We start from the raw sequence: 24,432 nt of genomic DNA, 5'->3' as shown, positions 1-24,432 counted from the left end.
ATGCTGCCCTTTGAGGCTGATAGGGATAGGAGGTTGTTCTTTAATAGGTAGAAATAAGGACCCAGGGAGAGGGTTTCCCAGATGGGGAGGAAGACGGTAGGACACAGCGATAATGGGGGTGCTCAGGCGTCCTTCGCTAAGGTGTGTTTGCTCGGTCTGCATTGGCTGGGCCTGTCTTGCCTTTGGGGCAAGCGACGATCTCCAGGGCCGTTTCCCTGGCAGTTGGCTCCGAACAGCAGTAGGTTGGTTTGCAACATTTTGCCAGTTATTTGCATTCTGCTGTCACTGTCAGGAACTCTTAGTAGCTACCTCCTTGTAAATTTCTCCCCAGTGCGCCCTCACCCCCAGGTTGTGACTGGGCATGGTAGGGACTGGGACTGGCCCCTTGTTGTCCTGCTGGGGCCTCACCGGTCTTTCTGCTGACCATTCCCAGCCCTGGGGCTTGAATGGTGTTTCCCAGGACAAGGTATGGCCAGGTAAGCACTGCCTGCTCTATGGCCCTCCCCAGCATTCTCCCGACCTGGGCACTGCTGGGCCTGGCCCCCCACCCCCGCAGAGGGCCCAGTACCTGGTGTACAGGCCGTTCTTTCGGCAGAAAGAATTCTTGACGGAGAGCCGCCTGTTGTTGAGTTCCAGGGCAGGGAAGCTGCTTTCATCTAAGCTCATCATCTCGCTGTGGCCTAGGGCTCCAGACTTGGCACTGTTCCCTGAAGTCGGGGAGATTGACACCCTTTGGACTGTGGCCTCCCCTCTCCCATACCACTTCCCACCTGGCTGGGTTATCCCCCCTTTCTCTTGGTAGAGTTGAGACCAACATAAGAGGTTGAGATTGTGTGTAGAAACCCCAGGCTTCCCCACCCACCAGAGCAGAGGTGCTGCCAGGAGAGGGACCTGATCACCCCTGTCCTGGCCAAAAGGGAGATATGTAAAAGTCAAGTCCAGCCAGCACGGCTGGTGCCAGCTTACTCACCCGAGTCTGTCTTCTTGGCGTACTTCTTGCTCTGGCCCCGGATGATGAGCACGAAGACCAGAAGCAGAATGAAGATGAGGCCGACCAGGGCGATGACCACCAAGAACCACCACTCCTCGTAGAAGGGGTTGGCTTTCTGGGCTGGAGCATGGATGGAGTCAGGTATATAGGGTGCTCAGCCCCCTCCTCCCTCCAAATCTCCTGCTCCGGTTGGGACCCTACCAAATGCTCACAATCTATGGGAAGGCAGGGTCTGTGCCCTCTGAATGAGGGAGAACCTCTGTAAGGATAGTTTCACCTCAAGTACCCACTCTGATCAGTCGGTAAAGTGCTCCCTGGAGGGGTGATGTCAGATGAGTTCTGAGGTGGCTACCTGGCTCAACAGGAAAGAGTGCTAAGATTGATTAGTGATGTCTGCCAGGGACATAGGAGGGGAGAGTGGCAGTGGGTTGGCTACTTTTCCTTTTTCTTTTTTTCGAGACAGAGTTTCACTCTTGTTTCCCATGCTGCAGTGCAATGGCATGATCTTAGCTCACTGCAACCTCCACCTCCCGGGTTCAAGCAATTTTCCTACCTCAGCCTCCCGAGTAACTGATTACAGGCGCCTGCCACCACATCCGGCTAATTTTTGTATTTTTAGTAGAGACGGGGTTTCACCATGTTGGCCAGGCTGGTCTCGAACTCCTGACCTCAGGTGATCCACCTGCCTCGGCCTCCCACAGTGCTGGGATTACAGACATGAGCCACCATTCCCGGCCCCTTTTCTTTTTTTGTTTTGTGCTTGTCTAGAGGCTATCTTGATAAGCAGACCTCAATCTCATGGGGAAAGGTGCTTCTCTGGCCTGCAGGAGGCTGAAGGAGCTTTTCCTGAGGTTCAGTTTGGAGTGAAATTTTTGCAGGTGACAGAAGGCAGCGGGAACCGGGAGGATGGACACAGGGGTTCTTTAGTAAAAGGTGAAAGATTTACACGATCCAGAGCATGGTGAGAGGGTCTTTAAGATATCTCTTCCAGGTAGCGCTCCCTTCTTTCAAAACCCCTAGACTGTGCTTTCTGCACCCAGCCAGGACTACTCATGCTGTGTGGACAAGGGGTGGGCTCTCTGTTTCAGCCTTGAGGCACTTCTGTCCCAGGATTTGGTTTTACCAATGCGGGTAAAAGATTTCGTTCTCTCAGTGTGGGCAATGTGTGGCACGGGGAGGAGGCTGGGTTCCTTTGAGTTGTGCTTCTGCTTGCGGGAAGGGGCTTTTGTATTCAGAGTGCTTAGCAATAACATTTTGGGTCATGGGTTTAGAGAGCAGAGCCCTTTGTGCGCTCTAAGACATGCCACACAGGAAGAATGAGGGGAGGAAAACGGGAGGGGTGGTGACCCTGCTGCACCCGGGTACTGCCCAGTCAGGCCTAAGGCCCGCCTGTGTCACTACTGCTCTGCAGCTGCTGACCCTGCCACGCTGGGGCTGGAGGTTTCCATGGAAAGACAGTTATGGCCTGGAGCCCCTGAACGTCCTGGGTGATGAGCGCATGGAAGTTTGCATCTTGGGCCCTCTGCTCTGCCCCTACCCGGGGCTTCTGGAGTCCTTAAAAGGGAGCCCCAAGATCAAGGCCCCTAGCGTCCTCTGGCCTTGAGGGCTGACCCAGGCCTGGGCACCAGGACTTGCCTCTTCACAGCCCCAAGGGGACAATGCGTTTTGGTTCCCGCCACATGCTCCTGGTGCCCTGATGCGTCTCCTCCTTCCCCCCTGCCCCGCGTCAGCCTGCAGGCTCTGCTGTGGGGCTCCCCTACTCCCTCAGCCCCCAGGCTGGTACCTGGCACAGACTGGGAGGGGCTGCTGGGGGTGCCGAAGCCGTAGTCGTTGACCGCGATGACCCGGAAGTCATAGCTCACGCCCGGTTTCAGGATGTCCATGCTGAACGTGTAGGAGCTCACCTCCTTGGGGATGTCTTTGATGAGGATGTCCCATAGTCCCTCGTCTGCAGGAGCACAGAGAGGGAGGCCCTGGGAGATGAGGGGGAGCCCCAAATGCCGCTCCCAGCCCCATCCTATGTTCCCTGAGGGCTGGGCCTGTTGGTTCCGTCTTGTTCTACACGGAATCGCAGGCCTTGGTCCTCCCTTGAAGTTTCTGAAAAAGACACCTTTTGGACGAAGCGCGGTGGCTCACGCCTGTAATTCCAGCACTTTGAGAGGCCGAGGCGGGTGGATCACCTGAGGTTAGGAGTTCGAGACCAGCCTGGCCAACATGGCGAAACCTTGTCTCTACTAAAAATACAAAAATTAGCTTGGCGTGGTGGCACATGCCTGTAATCCCAGCTACTGGGGAGGCTGAGGCAGGGGAATCACTTGAACCTGGGAGACGGAAGTTGCAGTGAGCTGAGATCACGCCACCGCATTCTGGCCTGGGCAACAGAGCAAGACTCAGTCTCAAAAAAAAAGACACCTTTTGGAGCATCTCTTTTATTCTTTTTATTAAAATATCTGTACATTAAAAGATATGTACTGTGCAGAAAGTACTGTCACAACCAATGACAGTACCACCGTCCAGAGAAACAGGCTCAACAAGTTAGCACTTGTGTAGGCAGAACACTACGGATTCTGTCTTCCACATCATTAAAAACGGTTGGAAACATGATTTTAAGTGACTGCCTAAGATATTACCATATGGGAATACCCTCTTCTTTACTTAACTAGGCCCTGTTTTTCTAACCCCCTTTCCTAATTCAAAACATACACAGTGGTGGTGGCAGGAGATAAAAGTAAGAGTGTTATTTTTCTTTTTCTTTTTTTTTTTTTGAGACAGAGTTTCGCTCTTGTCGCCCAGGCTGGAGTGCAATGGCATGATCTCGGCTCATCGTAACCGCTGCCTCCCGAGTTCAAGGGATTCTCCAGCCTCAGTCTCCCGAGTCCCCCATGCCTGGCTAATTTTGTATTTTTAGTAGAGATGGGGTTTCTCAATGTTGGTCAGGCTGGTCTCGAACTCTCGACCTCAGGTGACCCATCCGCTTCGGCCTCCCAAAGTGCTGGGATTAAAGGTGAGAGCCACTGCGCCTGGCCATTTTTTTTTTTTTTTTTTTTTTTTTTTGATATGGAGTCTCACTCTGTCATCCAGGCTGGAGTGCAGTGGTGCCATCTCAGCTCACCGCAACCTCCACCTCCCAGGTTCAAGCTATTTTCCTACCTCAGCCTCCCGGGTAGCTGGGATTACAGGCTTACTCCACCACATCCAGCTAAATTTTGTATTTTTTAGTAGAGACGGGGTTTCATCATGTTGGCCAGGCTGGTCTTGAACTTCTGACTTCAGAAGGCCAAGGCCCGCCTTGGCCTCCCAAAGTGTTAGGATTACAGGTGTGAGCTACCACACCCGGTCTTTTTCGTTTCTTTTAAATAACAGCTGCAGGAAAGATTTGGTTTTAAAAAAATTATTTTGAGACAGGGTCTCACTCTGTTGCTGAGGCTGGAGTGCAGTGGTGTGCTCTCGGCTCACTGCAGCCCCAACCTCCCGGGCTCAAGCGATCCTCCCACCTCAGCCTCTCAAAGTGCTGGGATTACAGGTGTGAGCCACCAGGCTCAGCCAACAGGAAATATTTGGGTTTCCCGAGTGGGTTTAATCAAGTTGCCTGGATCTGGCGAGCTCCTCTTCAGTCACCTTCTTTCTTAGGAGCAGAGCAGAGAAGAGAAAGAGGGACTGCGGGCGCCCCAGGGGTCCCCTGTCTGTTCACCCCGTGTTGGCCTCAGCCACTTCTGTCCTTTGCACCTGAGCTTCCTTCAGATCCCCTTCCGCTCTTTATCCGTGGCTCTCTGGGCCTTGCCCTCGTGGGATAGCATTCACCTTCACGCTGTTTAATCGGAGCGGTGTGGGTGCTGCCTGGGTCAGGGAAGAGGCAAGCCTGTGCCATAGCCCTGGGGCATCCATCACGTTGGTGGGGAGGGCAGGAGGGGCCCTGGCTGCACGCTCTGGGTGGGGCCGATGGGGTCAGCCTGGCCCCGAGAGAGGTGCATCTTCCTGCTGGTGGCAGTGCGGGGCTGATTTGGAAACCAAAGTATCCAAGTCACCTTGGGCCCGGTCAGACCGCTCTTCATGGTAGAAGGACATCAGCGAGGCCCAGCTCGCAGGTCCCCTCTGTCTGGCCTGCTCCAGGCAGGTCGCCCAGTGGCCAATCTCGCCGTTCTGCTTCCGCACCCTCTGGTGGAAGCTGCTCTCCCGCCAGAGGTGTGCCCAGCTCGGGGCCGCCCTTCCCTAGAGATGATGATTTTATTTGTTTTCCTCACCATACTTTCTCACAGACCCAGTAAGTTGAGCACTGCAGCAGAGGCGCCTCCATGCTCTGGCGTCCTGTCTGAATTTTGGACCCAGTGGTGGGACCTGATAAGGGGGCTGCCTTGCCACTTCCAGTGTGGATCCTTCCAATTTGGGGAAGGCCATGGGGACCCAGGCTGCATCAGAGGTGTCCTTACAGAAGGCTCCAGGGTTCCAAACCTCAGCCTCATTGTTGGTCTTATTTGTTTTTGAGCCTCTGCCTGCTACGACTCCATCTTTTTTTTTTTTGAGACGGAGTCTCGCTCTGTCGCCCAAGCTGGAGTGCAATGGCACAATCTTGGCTCACTGCAAGCTCTGCCTTCCATTCAAGAGATTCTCCTACCTCAGCCTCTTGAGTAGCTGGGATTATAGGCACCTGCCACCACGCCTGGATAACTTATTTATTTATTTATTTGGAGATGGAGTCTCGCTCTGTCACTCAGGCTGGAGTGCTGTGGCACGATCTCGGCTCACTGCAACCTCCGACTTCCGGGTTCAAGCGATTCTCCTGCCTCAGCCTCCCGAGTAGCTCAGATTACAAGCACGCGCCACCACACCCAGCTAATTTTTTTTAATTTTTTAATTTTTAGTAGAGATAGGGTTTCGCCATGTTGGCCAGGATGGTCTTGATCTCCTGACCTTGTGATCTTCCTGCCTTGGCCTCCCAAAGTGCTGGGATTACAGGTGTGAGCCACCATGCCTGGCCCATCTTTTCGTTTAATATGTTTCTTTCTCTCTTTCCCCTTTGCTGGCTGTGAAATCCCTCAAGAGCAAGGATCATGACTAATTCATCTTAAGTCTTCCTTAGCCCAGCACCCAGCACAGACACCTTCTCACCATTTGTTGAATAAATAAATGGAAACTTTCTTCCCTGGCCTTTTCATAGCATGAGGTGCCCAGTTTCAGAACTTCATGCCTTGAAATTTTAGTACTAGGGTGCAAATCCATTTTCCTCACATGCCTCTGAATTCTCTCACTCATCTTTGAATGATGTCATAATGATGACGACGGTGACAACAGCTGACACTTACGCCTCTGTCAAGCATCCTGGGTCTACATGCTTTCCTTTTCAAATCCATAGCAATGGCAAGAGGGAGGAACTGCTGTCCCCATTTTACAGATGAGGACACCAAGGCCTGGAGGAAGCTTCACTCATCTTCCCAAAGCCCCACGCTGTCAGCAGCAGAGCTGGCGTCACTGCCTGGGGCCACCTCATTTCTGGCACCGAACTTCCCTGCTCAATGCAGTCAGGAGCTGGACCTGTGTTTGCTGGATGGGCTGGGATCGTTGAAGCCTCTGCTCCTGCCTTCCAGAAGCTGGGATCTCCTGTCTGCTGTTTAACCCCCTTGTTCCACCCCACACAGGGACAAAGGGTGGGGCTGGGGCAACCAGGCCAGGCCAGAAGCTGCTGGAATGTCACGCTGGGGCTCCAGCCACCAGCCCAGGAGTTGGCTGATGTGCAGGACAGGCTCCTGGGGCTGTAAATCCCTCAGCGAACCCCTCCCTGGGTCTGCAGCGCCTGGCAGCTCCTGGCTTGTAGAAAGAGGGTGTATTTAGTTTATCTTGCCTAGCCCGAAGCACAAGCAATTCAGGGGCAAGTGTAGGACAAGGGCTATGCCATCCTGAGGATGAGAAGGGAAGCACAGAAGAAGGAACGGGGGCATTGAGGGGAGAGATGTTCACCCCATAACAGCAGCCTGCTCTCAAACAGCCTTAGGGACAGGCCACCACGCCCCTTGCCCCCTCTCCTCCCTCCTCCCCTTGCCTGGTTACTGATCCTGTCCTCTGCTCTCTGGCCCTGGCCCTGCTCCAAGTCCTGGTTTCTCACAGGGCCCTGGCTTGGTCCTTACTTTTATGCTCAGGGCTTGATTCCACCAGTGTGGACCAAGTCACAGCCCTCAAACTTGGAACACCAGAGTCTCACGCTGGGCCTCCCAGGAAACACTGGAGAATCAACAGGGCCAGAGTCAGGGGCCAACATTCCATAGCCTGGCACCCCAGCTGGCCAACTTGGGTGGAATAAACAGGTGCAGGCCCTGGTTGGGAGAAGCACGTAGTGGTCTCCTGGCCAATTCAGCAGCCGGCACCAGAGGGCCAGGCAGGGACCATCTGGAGTGGGGAGAGAGCCAGCCCTGCGTGCATCCTCTGGTCACACAGCAGATCTGAGCAGCTAGATGTATTCGCTACATGCAACTGCGATTCTTAGCATGTGATTAAGGCAGGAGCGGTGCTAGTGGCTTCCAGGAACTACTGGAATTATTAACTCTTTGCTATTGGGATGATTAGTGCCTAGCTACCTCAAAGTATTAACAATTTGTCACTGGGATGTTTCCATATTCCCCATCAGAAGTATTAGCTACTGAGATGCCTGGTGACGTCCCATTATGATTGTCATTTGCTATTTGGGCTAGAGCAACAAAGCCTTGTTTTCCTTCTCAATTTTAATCACCTAATCGTGGATCCATGGGATACAGAGAACAGGCCTCCTGTTCTTGCTGACTCTGGCACCTCTGATTAACTTGGAAACCTAGCAACGCAGGGAGCTGGCAGTGGCTGCGAGCTCCTGCGAGTAAGCAGAGCCCAGCAAGCGGGTGTCAGGATGGGTGAAACTGGAGCAGTGGAGAGCAGCCCCCTGGAGTGACTTATCTGTCACTCATCTGATGGCTTTGGAAGGTCTTGTGATTCAATTTCAGGCTTGACAGGAGAGGCTGGTACGATTACAGCAGCCACCGAGACAGCCATGATGGCAGAGACAGGGCTTTGAGAGGCAGCTGGGGTCTTCTTAGTTAGGGGGCACCCATCAGTGGGGTCGTGTGGAGGATTCGGTGTGTGAGCCACGTGTGCCACGTGCTCGGGCTTCTGGCTTCCTGAGCAATCCTCAACCCAAGCTGGTCCTCAGCTAGCACTAAGAGCCATTCTCTGGGGGCCTCCTGGGGGTTACTTAGCCAGGAGTCCAGCTCTAGGAGCACCCCACCTGGTTTCCCACTCCTCAACAGGGCCAGGTGACTTCACCTGTAGCACAGGCGCCTTCTCAGGCGGACGACAGACGCACGTGCCCCAGGTGGAGGGACCCGGGAAGGAGGGAGACAGTGAGCCGTGGGGTCTCAGCCCAGCAGGGCGGGGCGCACCTGAAGGCCTGGCCTCGATGACGTAGCGGGTGATGGGCCCTTTGCCTGGGTCTCCGCTGGACCAGTGGATGGCGATGGCGGAGCTGTACCGCACGATGATGGGCACGCCAGGCGGTCCTGGGGCACCTGCAGACAGCACACAGAGGCAAGGGATGTATAGAACCCAGAACAGCCACCCAGCCCATCACCCTGGGCTCGAGGAGGAGCGCTGGGTGACAAAACCAACCCTGGACAGAGAGCCGCCAGGAAGCCCTGCAAATGTCGAGGCCTGAGAGTGCCTCTCAGGCTGGGCCTGCCAGGATGGACTGTTGTCCCCTCTAGGCCACCTCTTTGCTCCACACTCCAAATCCCAGGGCAGAAAACAAATGGAATGGTCCAGAAAGGTCCCCAGAGTACAGTCAGGAGACCTGGGTTCCAGCCCAGAATGTGTTAGTTGGGTGATTTTGATCAATTCACATAGCCTTCTAGTACCTCAGTTTCCACCCCTGTAAGGGCCTTTTGGAAGGTAAGGCTTGAAGGCTGTGTCCTGGATCAGGGGCAGGAAGCAGGGGGGCGGAATAGAGGTGGGTGCGATGATGGCAGAGTGGGCCCATGAGAGGAGGGGGCTGGTCAGAATGGGGCTGAAGAGTCCACAATTTCTCCCTCCTAGTAAGTGATATGATGTCCGCCCTCCCTCCTGAAATCCCCCAACCTCAACTGCATTTGCTATCAGGTTAGACAAAGGGAGAGGGGGTTCATGCCCCAGGAGGCCTCGCAGCCTCTGCTGCTAGGAGGAGGGAGGAAGGACCGGGCCCCTTGCAACTCTCCTGGCATGAAGGTACGTCAGGAGCAGGCTGGGATGTGGGCCAGTCAGGGAGCCGGCCCTAGGAGCCGGAGCAGATGGGAGGAAGTGACTTCTGCAGTGAGAGGAGCCAGGTGTCTGTCTACAAGGGGCGCTGAGCCCCTTCTCTTGGGGGTGCCCATCCAGAATCCTGATCCCACATACTGTCACCTCCAATCCTGTTCCCCATCAAAGGTGGGGCTCTGTACCCCCAGAGCTGGGCACACAGTAGGTGCTTCCTCTGTGCTTAGGGGATGAGGGAGGGAACTAGTGCATGAGTGGGTGGCCACCTGGTTTGTTGGTGAGGGGGGTCTCTGTGGATGCCTGCCAGGAAGAGAGCAGAGTCTAGCCTCACACTGATGCTCCCCCAGGGCCCTGGAGAGCCAGCAAGCCAGACAGGAGGCCAGGGACCCGCTCACACAGCCTGGCAGCCCCGCCCAGCCCCTATGCCCACTCCATCGCTCACACAGCCTGGCAGCCCCGCCCAACCCCTATGCCCACTCCATTGCTCACATAGCCTGGCAGCCCCACCCGGCCCCTATGCCCACTCCATCGCTCACATAGCCTGGCAGCCCCGCCCGGCCCCTATGCCCACCCCACGGCCTTAGAGGGCACCATTTCCTTCCTTCCCTAAGGAGCGGGCTGTCCGCAGCCGAAGGGCAGAGTCAGGTGGGATGGACACGCCTGAGAGAGTGTGGTAGGGCAGGCAGCCCCTAGGACCCTGTACTCTTATCCCGCACAGGACAGTGCTCAGGCCTGAGGATGGAGCCCGTACGTTCTCTGGGGCCAGGAGCTTCCAGCGAGTCCAACCACTGCCTGGCTGCATGTTCCCCCACTGCAGACCCCGCCTTGCACCCACACCATGTGGGGAGGATGGCTTCTTTATTTCTTTTTTTGAGACATGTTCTCACTCTGTTGCCCAGGCTGGAGTGCAGTGGCACGATCACAGCTCACTGCAGCCTCCACCTCCTGGGCTCAAACGATCCTCCCACCACAGCCTCCTGAGTAGCTGGGACTTCACGTATTCACCGGCACGCCTGGATAATTTTGTTTTTGTAGAGAGGGGGTTTGCTGTGCTGCCCAGGCTGGTCTTGAACTCCTGGGCTCAGGCAATCCACCTGCCTTGACCCCCCAAAATGCTGGGATTACAGGCGTGAAGCACTGTGCCCTGCTGGTTCTGTCTTTCTCAGAGTGCCCTCCACTACCTTCTCTGTACCCTCTGCCCTTTCTCTCCTTCCACCTCCCCACCTCCCACCTGGGACACTTCAAGCCTCAGGATAGAATAACCTGTCCTTCGCACAGGCCTCTCCTGTCCCCAGGCCACTGCCAACGCTTGGTCCTCAGTTGCCTGCCAGCTCTCTCTCCTACTTGTTTCCCAGGAAGCTGGCTCCGGTGAGAGGCAGTGTGGGGCGGAGCTGGGGGTAGATGAAGGACAGCGGCTGGGTGGCTCCTGGGCCCTCCTGCAGGCTTTGTCCTGAGTTTGCCGTAGAGCCCAGGGCTTCTTTGCAGAACCAGACTGTGGGGAATAGAAAGTGACTGGCCAGAAAGAAAAAGTGAAGCGTAGCCAGCCTGAGCCATTAGGGTAAGACGGCCTGTAGGGCAGGTGACAGACCAGAACGGGCTGGCCTCCCAGGCCTGGCTCCCCTCCTCAGTCAGGCTAATCAGGCCCCTGGGGAGGGGAGGCCTTCGCCACTCCTGGCTGAAAGGGCAGGCAGAGGAGGAGATGGGATTTTAGGGGAAGTCCGGGATGGGCTGTACCCCTTCTTAGGGAGGGAGGCAGCAGAGTGGCCTGGGAGGTGGCTTTTGTGTTCAGGACAGGACAGTCCACACTGACCGGTAACAGGGACTTTGGAAGGCTAAACCTTGACCATGGCAAATGCCTTGGGGGAGGAGGGGTGGGAGGGAAAGGGAGGTGAAGAGGACATTTAAAGGAGACGATTGGGTGCGGTGGCTCATGCCTGTAATCCCAGCACTTTAGGAGACTGAGGCAGGTGGATCACTTGAGGTCAGGAGTTGGAGACCAGCCTGGACAAACCCGGTCCCTACTGAAAATACAAAAATTAGCTGGTCGTGGTGGAAATCACCTGTAATCCCAGCTACTTGGGAGGCTGAAGATTGAGAATTGCTTGAACCTGGGAGGTAGAGGTTGCAGTGAGCCAAGATTGCACCACTACACTCCAGCCTGGATGACAGAGTGAGACTCTGTCTCAAAACAAACAAACAAAAACACCAAAACAACAACAACAGAACAATACAGAAGATGAAGGAAGACTTCCTGGGGTGGGAGGGGGTGGTGCGGTAGGGGGACAGTTACACACAAAAGGGCATTCTGCGGAGGGGTTGGGTGGTGAGGTGGGGGAGGCAGGGCCCTGGCTGTGAATAGGTGACCTGCTCCATCTGGTGTTTCTCAAGGTGCCACTTTGTCACAGCCTCCAGGGGCTTTTGTGTAAGTGCAGATTGCCAGGTCCCATCTCAGCCCCAGGAAATCAACCCCTCCAAGCATCCACCCTGGGAATGTGCGTTTTAGTGTGCCCTGCTCTGAGAACCGCTGCCTGGAGGGTAGGGGTGGTTCAGGGACGTGGGAAGATGGCTCTGGCTGGGTGAAAGGCAGGGGCACCTGCCAGGCTGCATCCTTCCAGGACCGAAGTGAAGGAGGCCGTGCAATTAGCGGGGAGAGAAAAAACGGAGCAGGCGCAGTGGCCAGGCCAGGCCTGTGGGCTGGGCCTAAGTGGGAGGGGGGGGGCCAGGCCTGTGCACTGGGCCTAAGTGGGAGAGGAGGGGGAGCTGCTTCAGGGTTTGTGGCTTGAGGAACCCAAGGACACTGATGCCATTAATCAAAGTGCGGAATCCAGGAGGAGGGAGCGGAGGGAGTGGTCACTGGGCACCAGGGGAAAGCGTGAGCTCTGTCCTCCGCTCTGTTTCCAGGGTCCAGCACAGCTCTTAACACCGGGGGCCCCTTCCGACTGAGGGGGCTGAACCGCTGTGTGGAGGACACGCCTGGCCAATTGCTCTCCTACCTTCTCCGGGGCCTGTGGTGACGTTAGCTTCGATCTCCGGCCCGTAGGTGAAGGTCTTGGCTCTGATGCGGAACCTGTAGGTCACCCCCTCCGCCAGGTCCTTCACCTTCAGCCACAGGGGGCTGTTCCCCTTCACGTCCACTGTCACGATCTTGCTGACGCCTGTGGGAGGCACAAGTGGGGACTGCAGGGGCCACCAGGCGTAGGGCCCACTGAGGGCACTGGAGGACATGGGGAAGAAGCAGCGGCCGTGGCCTGGGCCCCGGGACCCTGGGAAGGGGCCTCACTCCTTGAGGTTAGGCTGAAACACTCCCCCAGCCCATACAGCCACATTGCCCATGCTGTGTTTCTCAGAGCACGGTCCTGCCTGCTGTTCTCAGGGAGAAGGGCTCCGTGGCTCAGTAAGTTCGAGAAAAGCCACTACTGTCTGTGTCTACTGAGTAGCCACAGGGTCCATCAGCATCTAAAGAAAAGAGACCGCTCGCCATCCTGTTTAATGTAATCTCTGCAGCCCAAATACGTTCCATCTCCATTTTTATTCCCTTATGCAGCATCCCATGGGACTAGAATCATATATTTGTTCAGGAAGTGTTTCCATAAAAATACCAAAAGCCCAGAGTTGGGGGGACACACTTTTGACCAGGTCCTCCACCTGAGCCCCGCTCCAGCTCCACCTCTGGGGTTCAGCCAGGAGCTCATATGGCCCTCCATCACCTATATCTGCCACGATTTTTTTTTTTTTTTTAAAAGACAAGGTCTTGCTCTGTTGCTCAGGCACAATCATGATTCACTATAGCCTTGACCTCCTGGGTTCAAGCCATTCTGCCACTTTCAGCCTTCCAAGTAGCTGAGACTATAGGTGTGTACCATCATGCCCGGCTAATTTTTAAATTTTTGTAGAGACAGGGTCTCATTATGTTGCCCAGGCTGGTCCCGAACTCTTGGCCTCAAGTGATCCTCCCATCTTGGCCTCTCAAAGTGCTGGGATTATAGGCGTGAACCACTGTGCCCAGTCCACCAAGCTTTTCAGGGCAAAAGTGAGGATGCCTCAGCACCCCAAATCACAGCAACTAGAGGGGAGGCTTGGGCCAGCTTTCAGGAGGTGGGGGTCTGCTCTGTGCTTCACGAATCCAAACACTCCTGACTGCCGGCCTCCCTGGGAGCCGGGACTCGCGTCATTTCCCATGTCCCTCAGGCACACCAGTCATCAGTGAGACAGGCCTTGCAACCAGGAGGCTGGGCTCAGACCCAGTGATGGCGCTGGCCCTGGCATGTCCTTTAACCTGGCTTCAGTTTGTTCTGCCGAGTGAGGGTGTCCACAGCATCTTAGCAGGGATGTTATGAGCTTTAAGTAAAATAACAGAGCATGTAGGTGCCTGACCTATTTATTGACTAAGTGGATTATTAATATTATTATTTTGAGGTGGATTTTCACTCTTGTTGTCCAGGCTGGAGTGCAATGGTGTGATCTCAGCTCACTGCAACCTCCGCCTCCTGGGTTCAAGCGATTCTCCTGCCTCAGCCTCCTGAGTAGGCATCCACCACCATGCCCAGCTAATTTTGTACTTTTAATAGAGACAGGATTTTGCCATATTGGTCAGGTTGGTCTCGAACTCCTGACCTCAGATGATCCACCCCCTTTGGCCTCCCGAAGTGCTGGGATTACAGGTATGAGCCACCGCGCCTGGCCACTAAGTGGATTATTGAATGATGGAACAAAGTAGGCTCAGAGGGGCTTCCTGAAAGAATGAAATGACCCTGGGACCAGGAACAGGGACTCTGGCTACTTGTTCCTTGACAATTCTGCACAAAGCCCTCATCTGCCTGGGCCTTGGTTTTCCCTACAGGACAGTGGGGGCTGCTGGGCTCTTGTGAGGCTGGTTTGCTGCTGACCTGAACCCAGGATGAACTGGGGTGTGGACACTGGGCTGGCCAGGTGGGGCCTCGTCTTGCTGCACTTATTAACTGGGCTATTTGGGAAGATGGGAATGTGTAGGGCCGTGGAGTTGAGCCACACTGTCCAGATCCCACCAGACTGTGGACCTGGAAGGCAAAGAGCTCACATTGGTCAAGTCGAGAGGGTCCTGGACAGGCCAGGTTGAGGCCCCTGTGAAGAGGGCTTGTGCTGGCCCCCTGTACCTTGTCTCGGGGACTGCTGTCCTCTGCCCCACTCTGGCACCCGACTGGATCTCCTGCCGGGCCCGGCTGCCCCCTGGTGTTCTAACACACAGCTCCCCTTTGCAGAATGAGCTGCTGGCACCCAGGTGGGGCAGGGAAGACTGAGGGCCATTGTTCCCTTGGCTGACCCAGAACTGCTGGTCCCAGGGCTCCGCCCCTTGTTCTTGCCAGGCTCAGTGATTGGAGGGGGTGAGAGTGAGAGGTGTGGCTCCAGGGGTCAGCCACACCCCCAGCACCTGGCTGGGACTAGTCCCAGGCAGTGAGGAGTGCAGTTTCCTTCCTACCTAAATCCCGTCCTCATAGGCTGTTCGTTGGTAACAAAATGGCAGGGATTTCTAGGCATGTTACCAGGGATAGAAAGCTGGCAGGTGCCAGATGCCCACTGTCAGGGGCTGCGCAGACCAGCCTAGGAGCCCAGAAATGGGGCACGGTCCCAGCTGGGGCCCGGAGGAAGGGGTTGGAAGACCATTCAGAGGAACAGGGTTAAGGACAAGAGCAAGGTCATTTGCAGAGCAGGGCTCTTGATCTGGGGTCCACAGATGGCAGTGGGGGGGGTGCAGGGACCTCCCTGGTCTTGTGCATCTTCCTGGGGAGAGGCTCTGAAGCTTTGGTCAGATTCTCATTAGATTCTCAAAGGGGTTCCTGACTCCCACAAAAGCTAAAGAAGGACTAATACACAGTAAAGCTGAGAACCCTAAGGTTTGGGAAAGGGCAAAGTAGGACCCTCAGGGGCTCCCCTCTTCTTTTCTTTTTCTTTTTTTTTCTTTTCTTTTTTCTTTCTCTCTCTTTTTTTTTTTTGAGATGGAATCTAGCTCTGTCGCCCAGGCTGGAGTGCAGTGGCGTGATCTCGGCTCACTGCAACCTCTGCCTCCCGAGTTCAAGCGATTCTCCTGCCTCAGCGTCCTAAGTAGCTGAGACTTAGGCACCCACCACCACCAAAATTAGCCCAGCTAAGTTTGTAGTTTCAGTAAAGACAGGGTTTCACCATGTTGGCCAGGTTGGTCTTGGAACTCCTGACCTCAGGTGATCCACCTGCCTCTGCCTCCCAAAGTGCTGGCATTACAGGCGTGAGCCACTGCCCCTGGCTGCCCCCTTTCTTTATGGTCTCAACAGAGCCCTGTCCACTCAGGTTTCCCTTCCTTTCCTCCCTGTTTCCATCGACCAAAGGGGGAAGAATATATTTAACGATTCTCTGCCTGGAAGTTAGGAAACCTGGATCTCTCCTCCAACTCTGCCCTCAACTTGCTGTTGTTTTACCTTGGAAATACCCTTTCCCTTGTCTGGGACTCAGTTTCTGTGTTTATAAGATGGGGAGATGCTCACTGAACCTCACTCATGTGTAGTGGCTGCGATGGGTGCTGATACGAGAGCGAGCTTTTGCAAAGTGAAGGGCTGGGGAGCCAAGCTGGGGTATCCACTTACCATCCACGGGGCTGCAGGGCTCATACACCAGCCGATAGCCCTCCAGGATGCCATTGGGGAACTGCGGGGCTTCCCAGGACACGTTCACCGAGGTTGTGGTCAGCTCACTGAACTTGACGGAGCTGGGAGCACTGGGGGCTGTGGGAGACAGCAAAGCATTTTTGTTTCCTTCTTCTGTGGAAGTTCAAAGCCCTGGGTGCAGCTCCAAGGAGCTAGCGGGAGTGTTGGGTCTGAGCCCGGGAGGAACAAGAGTGTGGGGCTCATCAGAAAGGGCGGGCAGGAGGGGTCACTGGAGGTCACCAGGCCCCCTTCCTCTCCTCGCTCAACTTTCCAGTATCGGAGTCCTAAGAGCTGGGAAGAAAGAGAACTCGATTTTCCCCTCAAGTTGCAGAATTCAGGCTTCTCCCTGCTAAGTGGCTCTGAGCCTGGGCTATGAGTGTGGGACAAGCTGTCACACCCCCAGGGTCATCATGGGACAAGGCCATTTCCTGACTTTGTGGGGTTCATCTTTTGGCTTCCATGGAGGAGAAGGTAGGGGGTGTCTGGGCCTCAGAACATTCGGTGGGTGCTAAACAAAGAAGATGCCAGAACCACAGCAGACGGAGATGGCTTTCCTCTCCTCCTGGGGCTCCAGGGCTTGTCACCGAGGCCCCACACAGTCAGGGGGAGCCACGCCAAGGACAGTCAGACCCTCTGGGAGAAATGTTTTCTTGGACTGAGAACCCTGTGGCAACCCCGAAAACATGGGGCGGGGGCTTCCCTGAAGGGGAGGACAGAGGAAGGGCAGGAAGCGTCCCAATCTGCGGCATCCCCAGCTGGCCTGGGGAGGATGACCAGGCTATTATTGTCCAGTGCTGCCTCCCCACCAAGCCGGAGCTAATCCAGACCCGCTTCCGGCTCCAGCCCCGGGAGGCAGAGTCAGCGAGTGTCTTTGAAGGAGGGAGGTGAGCTCAGGGGGCCCTTCCTGCCTGCTCTGTGCTACAGGGACGTGGGACAGAACATGTTGTCCTGCTGCCACAGTGACGGAAGCCTCGGGTTCCCTGGGGTTCGCATCCGGCAGACGACACTGACAAGAGAGTGGCTGGGACAGGAGGCGGACGGACAGACTCGTACATTCAGTGGCTCATGCTCATCCTGGCCACCGTCAGACCCTGGGGGAGGTGGAGGGAAAGGGTTCCCTGGAGCCAGGGCTTGTCCCCAAAGAGGGTCATAATGAAGAACTGATGCCACAGGTGTGCTCTCTGTAGCTCTTTAAAAGCCACATGTCACTGACAGCATAGGAAGCAGCAGGGTGAACAAGATACTCAAGGGAGGCCGGGGCAAAAGGCCAGTATTCCAGACCACCAGGACAGAACGCTTGGTCCTCTCAGAAATCCTCGGTTCCAGCCTTTGCTCCCCCAGTGACCAGCTGGGCAACCCTGGACAAATAGCATAACTTCCCGGGCGACCCTGGCTCATCGTGAAATGAGGGTGCCGCCTGCCCTGCCTGTCCGCGGGGCTTCTGGGAGGGTTAAGTGTGACAGTGCCTGGCTACCAGGCTCGCTCTGCACACAGGCAGCAGGATTCTTACCAGTGCCCTCTCCTCTGCACCTGCCACCCTTCAGCCTCCTGATCTCCCCTCCCTGCCTCAACTCTCTCCCCTCTGCCAGGCCATCTTCTGCACAGCAGTCGGGGCACTTTTCTCTAAATGTAAACCAGACCCTGTTGCTCAACTATTCAAGCCTTCCCATGGCTTCCCAGTGTACTTTTAAATTTTTTTTATTTTTTTAGACAGATTCTTGCCCTGTCACCCAGGCTGGAGTGCAGTGGTGCAATCTCAGCTCACTGCAACCTCCACCTTCCAGGTTCAAACGATCCTCCTGTCTCAGCCTCCTGAGTAGCTGGGATTGGAGAGAGGTGCACCACCACACCCAGCTCATTTTTGTATTTTTTTAGTACAGATAGAGTTTCGTCATGTTGGCCAGGCTGGTCTCGAACTCCTGACCTCAAATGATCCACCCAGCTTGGCCTCCCAAAGTGCTGGGATTACAGGTGTGAGACACCACGTGTGGTCCATTGTACTTATAATTAATCCCAATCCCAATTCCCCACCCCGAGTTCTCACCCCATTTTCCTGCAAGCCACCTGGCTTTCTCTATGTTCCCTGGTTCTTCTCCAGCCTCCAGTCCTTAGCACCTGCTGTTCCCTCTGCCTGGAACCCCCAACACCCTCTGCCACCTCCTGAGCATCCCATGGCACGCCTCTTGTCTTTTTTTTTTTTTTTTTTTTTCTTTTTTTGCTCTGTCACCCAGGCTAGAGTGCAGCAGTGGCACAATCTCAGCTCACTGCAACCTCCACCTCTCAGGTTCAAGCGATTCTCTTGCCTCAGCCTCTTGAGTAGATGGGATTACAGGCACGTGCCACCACGCCTAGATAATTTTTTGTATTTTTAGTAGAGATGGGGTTTCACCATGTTGGCCAGGCTGGTCTCAAATTCCCGTCCTCAGGTGATACACCCGCCTTGGCCTCCCAAAGTGCTGGGATTACAGGCGTGAGCCACCATGCCCGGCCCCTGCTGGCCTCTGCTCATTCATATCTCACCTTCTCAGGGAGGCCTTTGTGGGTGAACCTATCCAAAGCCATCCACCCACTCCTGCCCCACTCTTAGGTCACCTGTGCTGACCCCCCGTCTGCATTTACGTCATCAACTTGCTTATAATCTGTGCCCCGCACTAGGGCAGGGACCTTGTTGGTCTCACCATTGTGTCCCTAGCATCTAGCATGGCACAGGCTCATAAGACACTCAGTATTTGTGGAACGAACAAAGCCAGAGAGACAGAGGGAAGGCAGGTGGGAAGAAGGCAGGGAGCAGAAGTAAGCTGGCTGGGAGGGGCTGGGGTGCTGACTGTCCCTCTGCAAGGTGGGGCAAAGGATGGGGAGGACAGGGATGAGATGTGGGGGTTTCTCAAGGCTTTATGGGGACAGCCTCTCTTTCCTGAGCTTGGGCTCTCCCACTCGGGAGGGCGTCTCCGGGGACCTGGGTACCATGCCCAGATCCTCGGGGGGATAAGGCAGCTGCCTCCACGCCTGCCAAGAGCCCAGATGCCGGGTGGGTCCTCTTGCAACCCCCTGTGGCCGACCTACCCCCCATCAAGGCCCCCTCTCCCACCTGCTTGCTGGGTCTGGCCTTGGGTGGGGGTGCTCCGAGGCCCATCCCCAGCGGCGTTGAAGGCGGCCACGCTGACCATGTAGGCCGTGTAACCCGTCAAGTTCTTGAGCTTCACACTGTTCTCAGCCAGGAAAAGCGTCTTCACTCGCTCCGTGAGGTTCCCCCGCTGGGCTTCCCAGAAATAAATCTGTGGAAACAGAAGGAAGTGGGAGTGAGGGGGACAGGGGCGACGAGCGTCCCTCCTGTCCCTGCTGACCTGTAGTCTACGAGACACCTTTATTGCTGTGAGTCACCTAGGAAACAGCAGAGAAGTCTTTCAGAGGCCGGGCGCGGTGGCTCATGCCTGTAATCCCAGCACTTTAGGAGGCCGAGGTAGGTGGATCACTTGAGGTCAGCAGTTCAAGACCAGCCTGGCCAACATGGTGAATCCCCATTTTTACTAAAAATACAAAAAAATTTGCCAGGCATGGTGGCAGGTGCCTGTAGTCCTGGCTACTCTGGAGGCTGAGGCAGGAGAATCGCCTGAACCTGGGAGGTGGAGGTTGCAGTGAGCCAAGATCATGCCATTGCACTCCAGCCTGGGTGACAGAGCAAGACTCCATCTCAAAAAAAAAAAAAAAAAAAGTCTTTAAGAACAGTTTTAGAAACCTTTCCAGAACCTTCCTTTCCACAGCCAAGACCCTGGTCTCTGCCAGACAGTAAACTCCAGGGCATGGTCCCCAGGTGTCTGTGGTTTCCCGCCATGCCTGGAGGATTTCGCGTAGCACTGGCACGACAGCACTCAGTACAGTTCCTGGAGGAATAAAGCAAATCCGTCCTACGGGAGGCTGAGCTGGGGGGATAAGGCAGTGTGGAGTCTATCCGGACAGAGCGTGGTGCAAGTGCTGGTGGCCTCATGTCACCTGGGAGCTGGTGAGGGATGCAGAGTCTCAGGGCCACCCTGGGCCCACTGCATCAGCAGCTGCTGGTTAACAGGAACGAGGCCCGCTGCAGAGGAAGCCTCAGCCAAGACGGCAGGCAGCGGGAGGCTGAATCCCAGCTGCACCGTTGACAGCAGCGGGACCTGCCCAGGTGACTTTCCGGAGCTGCAGTTTTGTCGTACGTTCAGTGAGGTTAAGGACACGTACTTCCTGGGGTCCACGTGAGGGGTGCAGGTTCTAAGGGTTTCACCCAGGTACTTGGCCAGTTTCCTAAGGCACCCCATGGCTGCAGAACGTTTTAGGCCAGGAACACAACAGATGCCCCATGGTGTTTTCTTTTTCCTTCTGTTTTTTGAGATGGAGTCTCACACTGTCGCCCAGGCTGGAGTGCAGTGGCACGATCTCAGCCCACTGCAAGCTCCGCCTCCCGGGTTCATGACATTCTCCTGCCTCAGCCTCTGCTGGGACCCAGGCGCCCGCCACCATGCCCGGCTAATTTTTTGTATTTTTAGTAGAGATGGGGTTTCCCCACATTAGCCAGGATGGTCTCGATCTCCTGACCTCATGATCCGCCACCTTGGCCTCCCAAAGTGCTGGGATTACAGGTGTGAGCCACCGAGCCTGGCCATTGTTTTCAATCACTTCCTATGTAGCACGGGTTAACACTTCTGCTAGTTCCAGGACAGGCCATCCAGGGAGCGACCAGTCGGGCCCAGCCCACATGCAGCATTGGAGGTCATTTGGCACCCCCTGCTGGCCAATGAGGTTTCTGCATGTCACCGGCTTTTCAATTTCTCGTTTCCGTGGAAGAAGCCCATAAAGTGAGAAAGAGCTAATAATAGTGTCCATACTGGCATCTATGGGTGGCAGTTAGGACATCTTGTTACCATGAAATCCTTGCTTTTCTCCAATACCTCTCCCCCTTTATTATTTATTTGAGGCAGGCCTCACTCTGTTGCCCAGGCTGGAGTGCAGTGGCACGATCACAGCTCACTGCAGCCTTGACCTCCTGGGCTCAAGCCATCCTCCCACCTCAGCCTCCTGAGTAGCTAGGACTACAGGTGAGCACCACCACACCCAGCTAAGTTTTCAATTTTTTGTAGAGACGGGGTCTTGCCTTGTTTCCCAGGCTGGTCTTGAACTCCTGGGCTCAGGCAATCCAACCACCTTGGCTTCCCAAAGTGCTGAGATTACAGGTGTGAGCCACTATGCCCAGCCCTCTCTCCTATATTATTTTATTTTATTTCGAGACAGGGTCTCACTTTGTCACCCAGACTGGGGTGCAGTGGCATGATCTTGGCTCATTGTAACCTTGACCTCCAGGTTCAAGCCATCCTCTCGCCTCAGCCCCCCAGGTAGCTCTGACTACATACAGGTGCTACCACACCCAGCTCTTTCTTTTGTAGAGATGGGGATTTCTTTTGTAGAAATTTCTTTTTTAGAAAGGAGGAGAGGGCAGGTTGCAGTGGCTCACACCTGTAATCCTAATACTTGGGAAGCTGAGGCAGGGGAGTCGCCTGAGCCCATGAGTTCAAGGCCAGGCTGGGCAACATTGCAAGACTCCTGTCTCTACTAAAAATGCAAAAATTAGCCAGGAGTATTGGTGTGCACCTGCAGTCCCAGTGACTTGGCAGGCTGAGGCAGGAGGATCGCTTGAACCTGGGAGGTGAAGGTTGCAGTGAGCTGAGATCACACCACTGCACTCCAGCCCAGGCAACAGAGCAAGACTCCATCTCTAAAATAAAATAAAATAATAAAAATAAATAAAAAGCAGATTCTTCTCGTATGGGTAGATGAATGAAAGCTGAGGCAGTCATTTATGAAATCATTCATTCACTTGTGCATTCATAGTAATGGGGGTACAACAGTTAACAAAGTTCCTGTCGGATTTGGAAAGGTCATGGCTGATGCTAAAAGTCTGCCATTATCAGCACACAGATGATCTGCCGTGAGTGCACACTAGGAGAATGAACGGATCTCTTAGGTAGAGAAGAGGGTCGTGGATTGATTCCTGGGGGCCTCCAGCATTCAGAGCATTCAGTGGTTGGTGGGGAGGAACAGCTAGCGAGGGAAGCCGAGGAAAGCAAGTATTTTAAGAGGAAGGAGAGATCCACGTGTCAAACACAACTGCTGAGTCAGGCGGGATAAGCCTGCTGTTTGACTTAATATGAGCACCACAGGAATTATGGGCAACTTTGGCAGGAAGAACTTCGGTGGGGTGGCGGGGACGGGAACCTACTTGGAGCAGGTTCAAGGGAGAATGAAAGCAGAGGAATTGGAGGTAGTGAATACGGAAGATTCTTTTGAGGAATTCTGCTGTAAAGGGGCCAAATAAATGGGTGACAACTGGAAGAAAATGTGAGGTCATGCCAGGCACGGTGGCTCACACCTGTAATCCCAGCACTTTGGAAGGCCGTGGCAGGTGGATCACCTGAGGTCAGGAGTTTGAGACCCGCCTGGCCAACGTGGCGAAACTCCATCTCTACTAAAAATACAAAAATTAGCTGGGCATGGTGGCAGGTGCCGGTAATCCCAGCTACTCAGGAGGCCGAGGCAGAAGAATCGCTTGAACCAGGGAGGTGGAGGCTGCAGTGAGCTGAGATAGTGCCACTGCACTCCAGCCTGGGCAACAGAGTGAGACTCAGTCAAAAAAAAAAAAAAAAAAAAAAAGTGAGGTCAGGAAAAGCCATGAAAAGAGGAAACATATCTCAGAATGCTTTTCTGCCCTGCCCGTGGGAGCTATCCACTGGGGAGGTGGAGGAGAGGAAGGGCCAATGGCTGTGGTCATGCTCTTGGGTGAGGAGTGGGTCAGGGCCTAGAACTCAGGGACAGCTGTCTTCACAAACCAGGCACTCCGGCAGGTGCGTCTTGTTTGTGAGTGCTGCATTCTGCAGAGCTTTGTTAGCTGATGATTCATAGTGAGAGGGACTGACACTTGTGCAAAGGACATAAAGGGACTGAGCCCAGATCCTGGTCCCCACGGGGCACACTGCTGAGCTGCAGTGCACACTGATGAGTCTGCCAGAATGCAGGCTCCAGAGGGCGGGCATCTCGGTCCATGTGGCTCCCTTGGGACCCAAACGCCTAGAATCATGGCTGGCACATCCATGGTGCTCAATCAGTATCTGCCGGAGGAATAAATGCCTTATGTGGACAGGGGCAGGCATGGGAGTGCACCATTATAATCACGAACTTGCCATTTACTGTGCCCAATTCCCTGCCCTTTCTTTTCTTTTTTCAGCTTTATTGAGGTATAATTGACAAAATCTGTATATAGCCAGGTGTGGTGGTGGGTGCCTGTAATCCCAGCTATTTGGGAGGCTGAGGAAGGAGAATCCCTTCAGCCTAGGAAGTGGAGGTTGCAGTGAGTGGAGATTGCGCCACTGCACTCCAGCCTGGGTGACAGAGTAAGACTGTCTCAAAAACAAACAAACAAACAAAACAAAAAACAAAAAAACCCCTAAAACTTTATGCATTTAAGGTATACAACATGGTGTTTTGATATACATATGCATTATGAAATGATTACCACAATCAAGCTAATTAACATGTTCATCATCTTCTTGTGGTAAGAACCTTCTGAGCAAATTTCAAGTGTACAATACAGTATCATTAACTATCATCACCATGTTATACATTAGATCTAGATCATATTCATCCTGCCTCACTGAAACGCTGTATCCTGTGACCGTCTCCCTATATCCCTCACTCCCTCAGCCCCTGGTAACCACCGCTCTACTCTCTGTTTCTATGAGTTTGATTGTTTCAGATTCTGCATATACGCAAGGTCATGCAGTATTTGTCTTTCTGTGCTTGGTTCATTTCATTTGGTGTAATATCCTGCAGGTTCATCCGTGTTGTTGCAAACAGCAGGATTTCCTTCAAGACTGGATGGTATTCCACTGTGTATAAACCACATTTTCTTCATTCATTCACCCATTCACAGACATTTAGGCTATTTCCACATCTTGGCTACTGTGAGTGATGCTGAAATTAACATGGGCCTGCAGATAGCTCTTCAAGAGCCTCATTTCAATTCCTTTGGATAAATACCCAGTAGTGGGATTGCTGGATCATTGGAGTTCTATTTTTAATTTTCTGCAGAACCTCCATACCATTATCCATAATGACTGTACTGATTTACACTCCCACCAACAGTTGTGCAAAGGTTCCCTTTTCCCCATACCCTCACCACCACTTATAGCTAGACTTTTTGATAACAGCCATCCTTGCAGGTGTGATGGGATATCTCACTGTGGTTTTGGTTTGCATTTCCCTGAGGCTGAGCGATGTTCAACACCTTCCCAGATACCTGTTGACCATTTATATATCTTCTTCTTCTTTTTTTTTTGAAATAGAGTCTTGCTCCGTCACCCAGGCTAGAGTGCAGTGGCATGAAATTGGCTCACTGCAACCTCCACTTCCTGGGTTCAAGCGATTCTCTTGCCTCAGCCAGGTGCCTGCCGCCACGGCCAGCAAGTTTTTGTATTTTTAGTAGAGACGAGGTTTCACTATGTTGGCCAGGCTGGTCTCCAACTA

General features: G+C 54.3%; 1 protein-coding gene across 2 annotated transcripts in view; it reads right to left on the bottom strand.

The window, feature by feature from the left end:
* The window catches only part of SDK2 (sidekick cell adhesion molecule 2), a 312,130-nt gene that overhangs the window by 16,449 nt on the left and 271,249 nt on the right, over positions 1–24,432 (bottom strand). For both annotated transcript variants that reach the window (XM_050765734.1, XM_050765735.1), the window contains 7 exons: positions 18,974–19,160; positions 15,826–15,963; positions 12,226–12,387; positions 8,389–8,514; positions 2,775–2,939; positions 971–1,111; positions 569–707 (listed from right to left, as the gene is read on the bottom strand). In XM_050765734.1, the coding sequence (XP_050621691.1) occupies positions 569–707; positions 971–1,111; positions 2,775–2,939; positions 8,389–8,514; positions 12,226–12,387; positions 15,826–15,963; positions 18,974–19,160 (1,058 nt within the window). The remainder of the gene's footprint in view (positions 1–568; positions 708–970; positions 1,112–2,774; positions 2,940–8,388; positions 8,515–12,225; positions 12,388–15,825; positions 15,964–18,973; positions 19,161–24,432) is intronic.

This window comes from Macaca thibetana, chromosome 16 (assembly GCF_024542745.1).
Source record: "Macaca thibetana thibetana isolate TM-01 chromosome 16, ASM2454274v1, whole genome shotgun sequence".
Taxonomy (NCBI): Eukaryota; Metazoa; Chordata; class Mammalia; order Primates; family Cercopithecidae; genus Macaca; species Macaca thibetana.
Note: the sequence above shows the minus strand (reverse complement) of the source record. Positions and strands in the feature narration are given on the sequence as shown.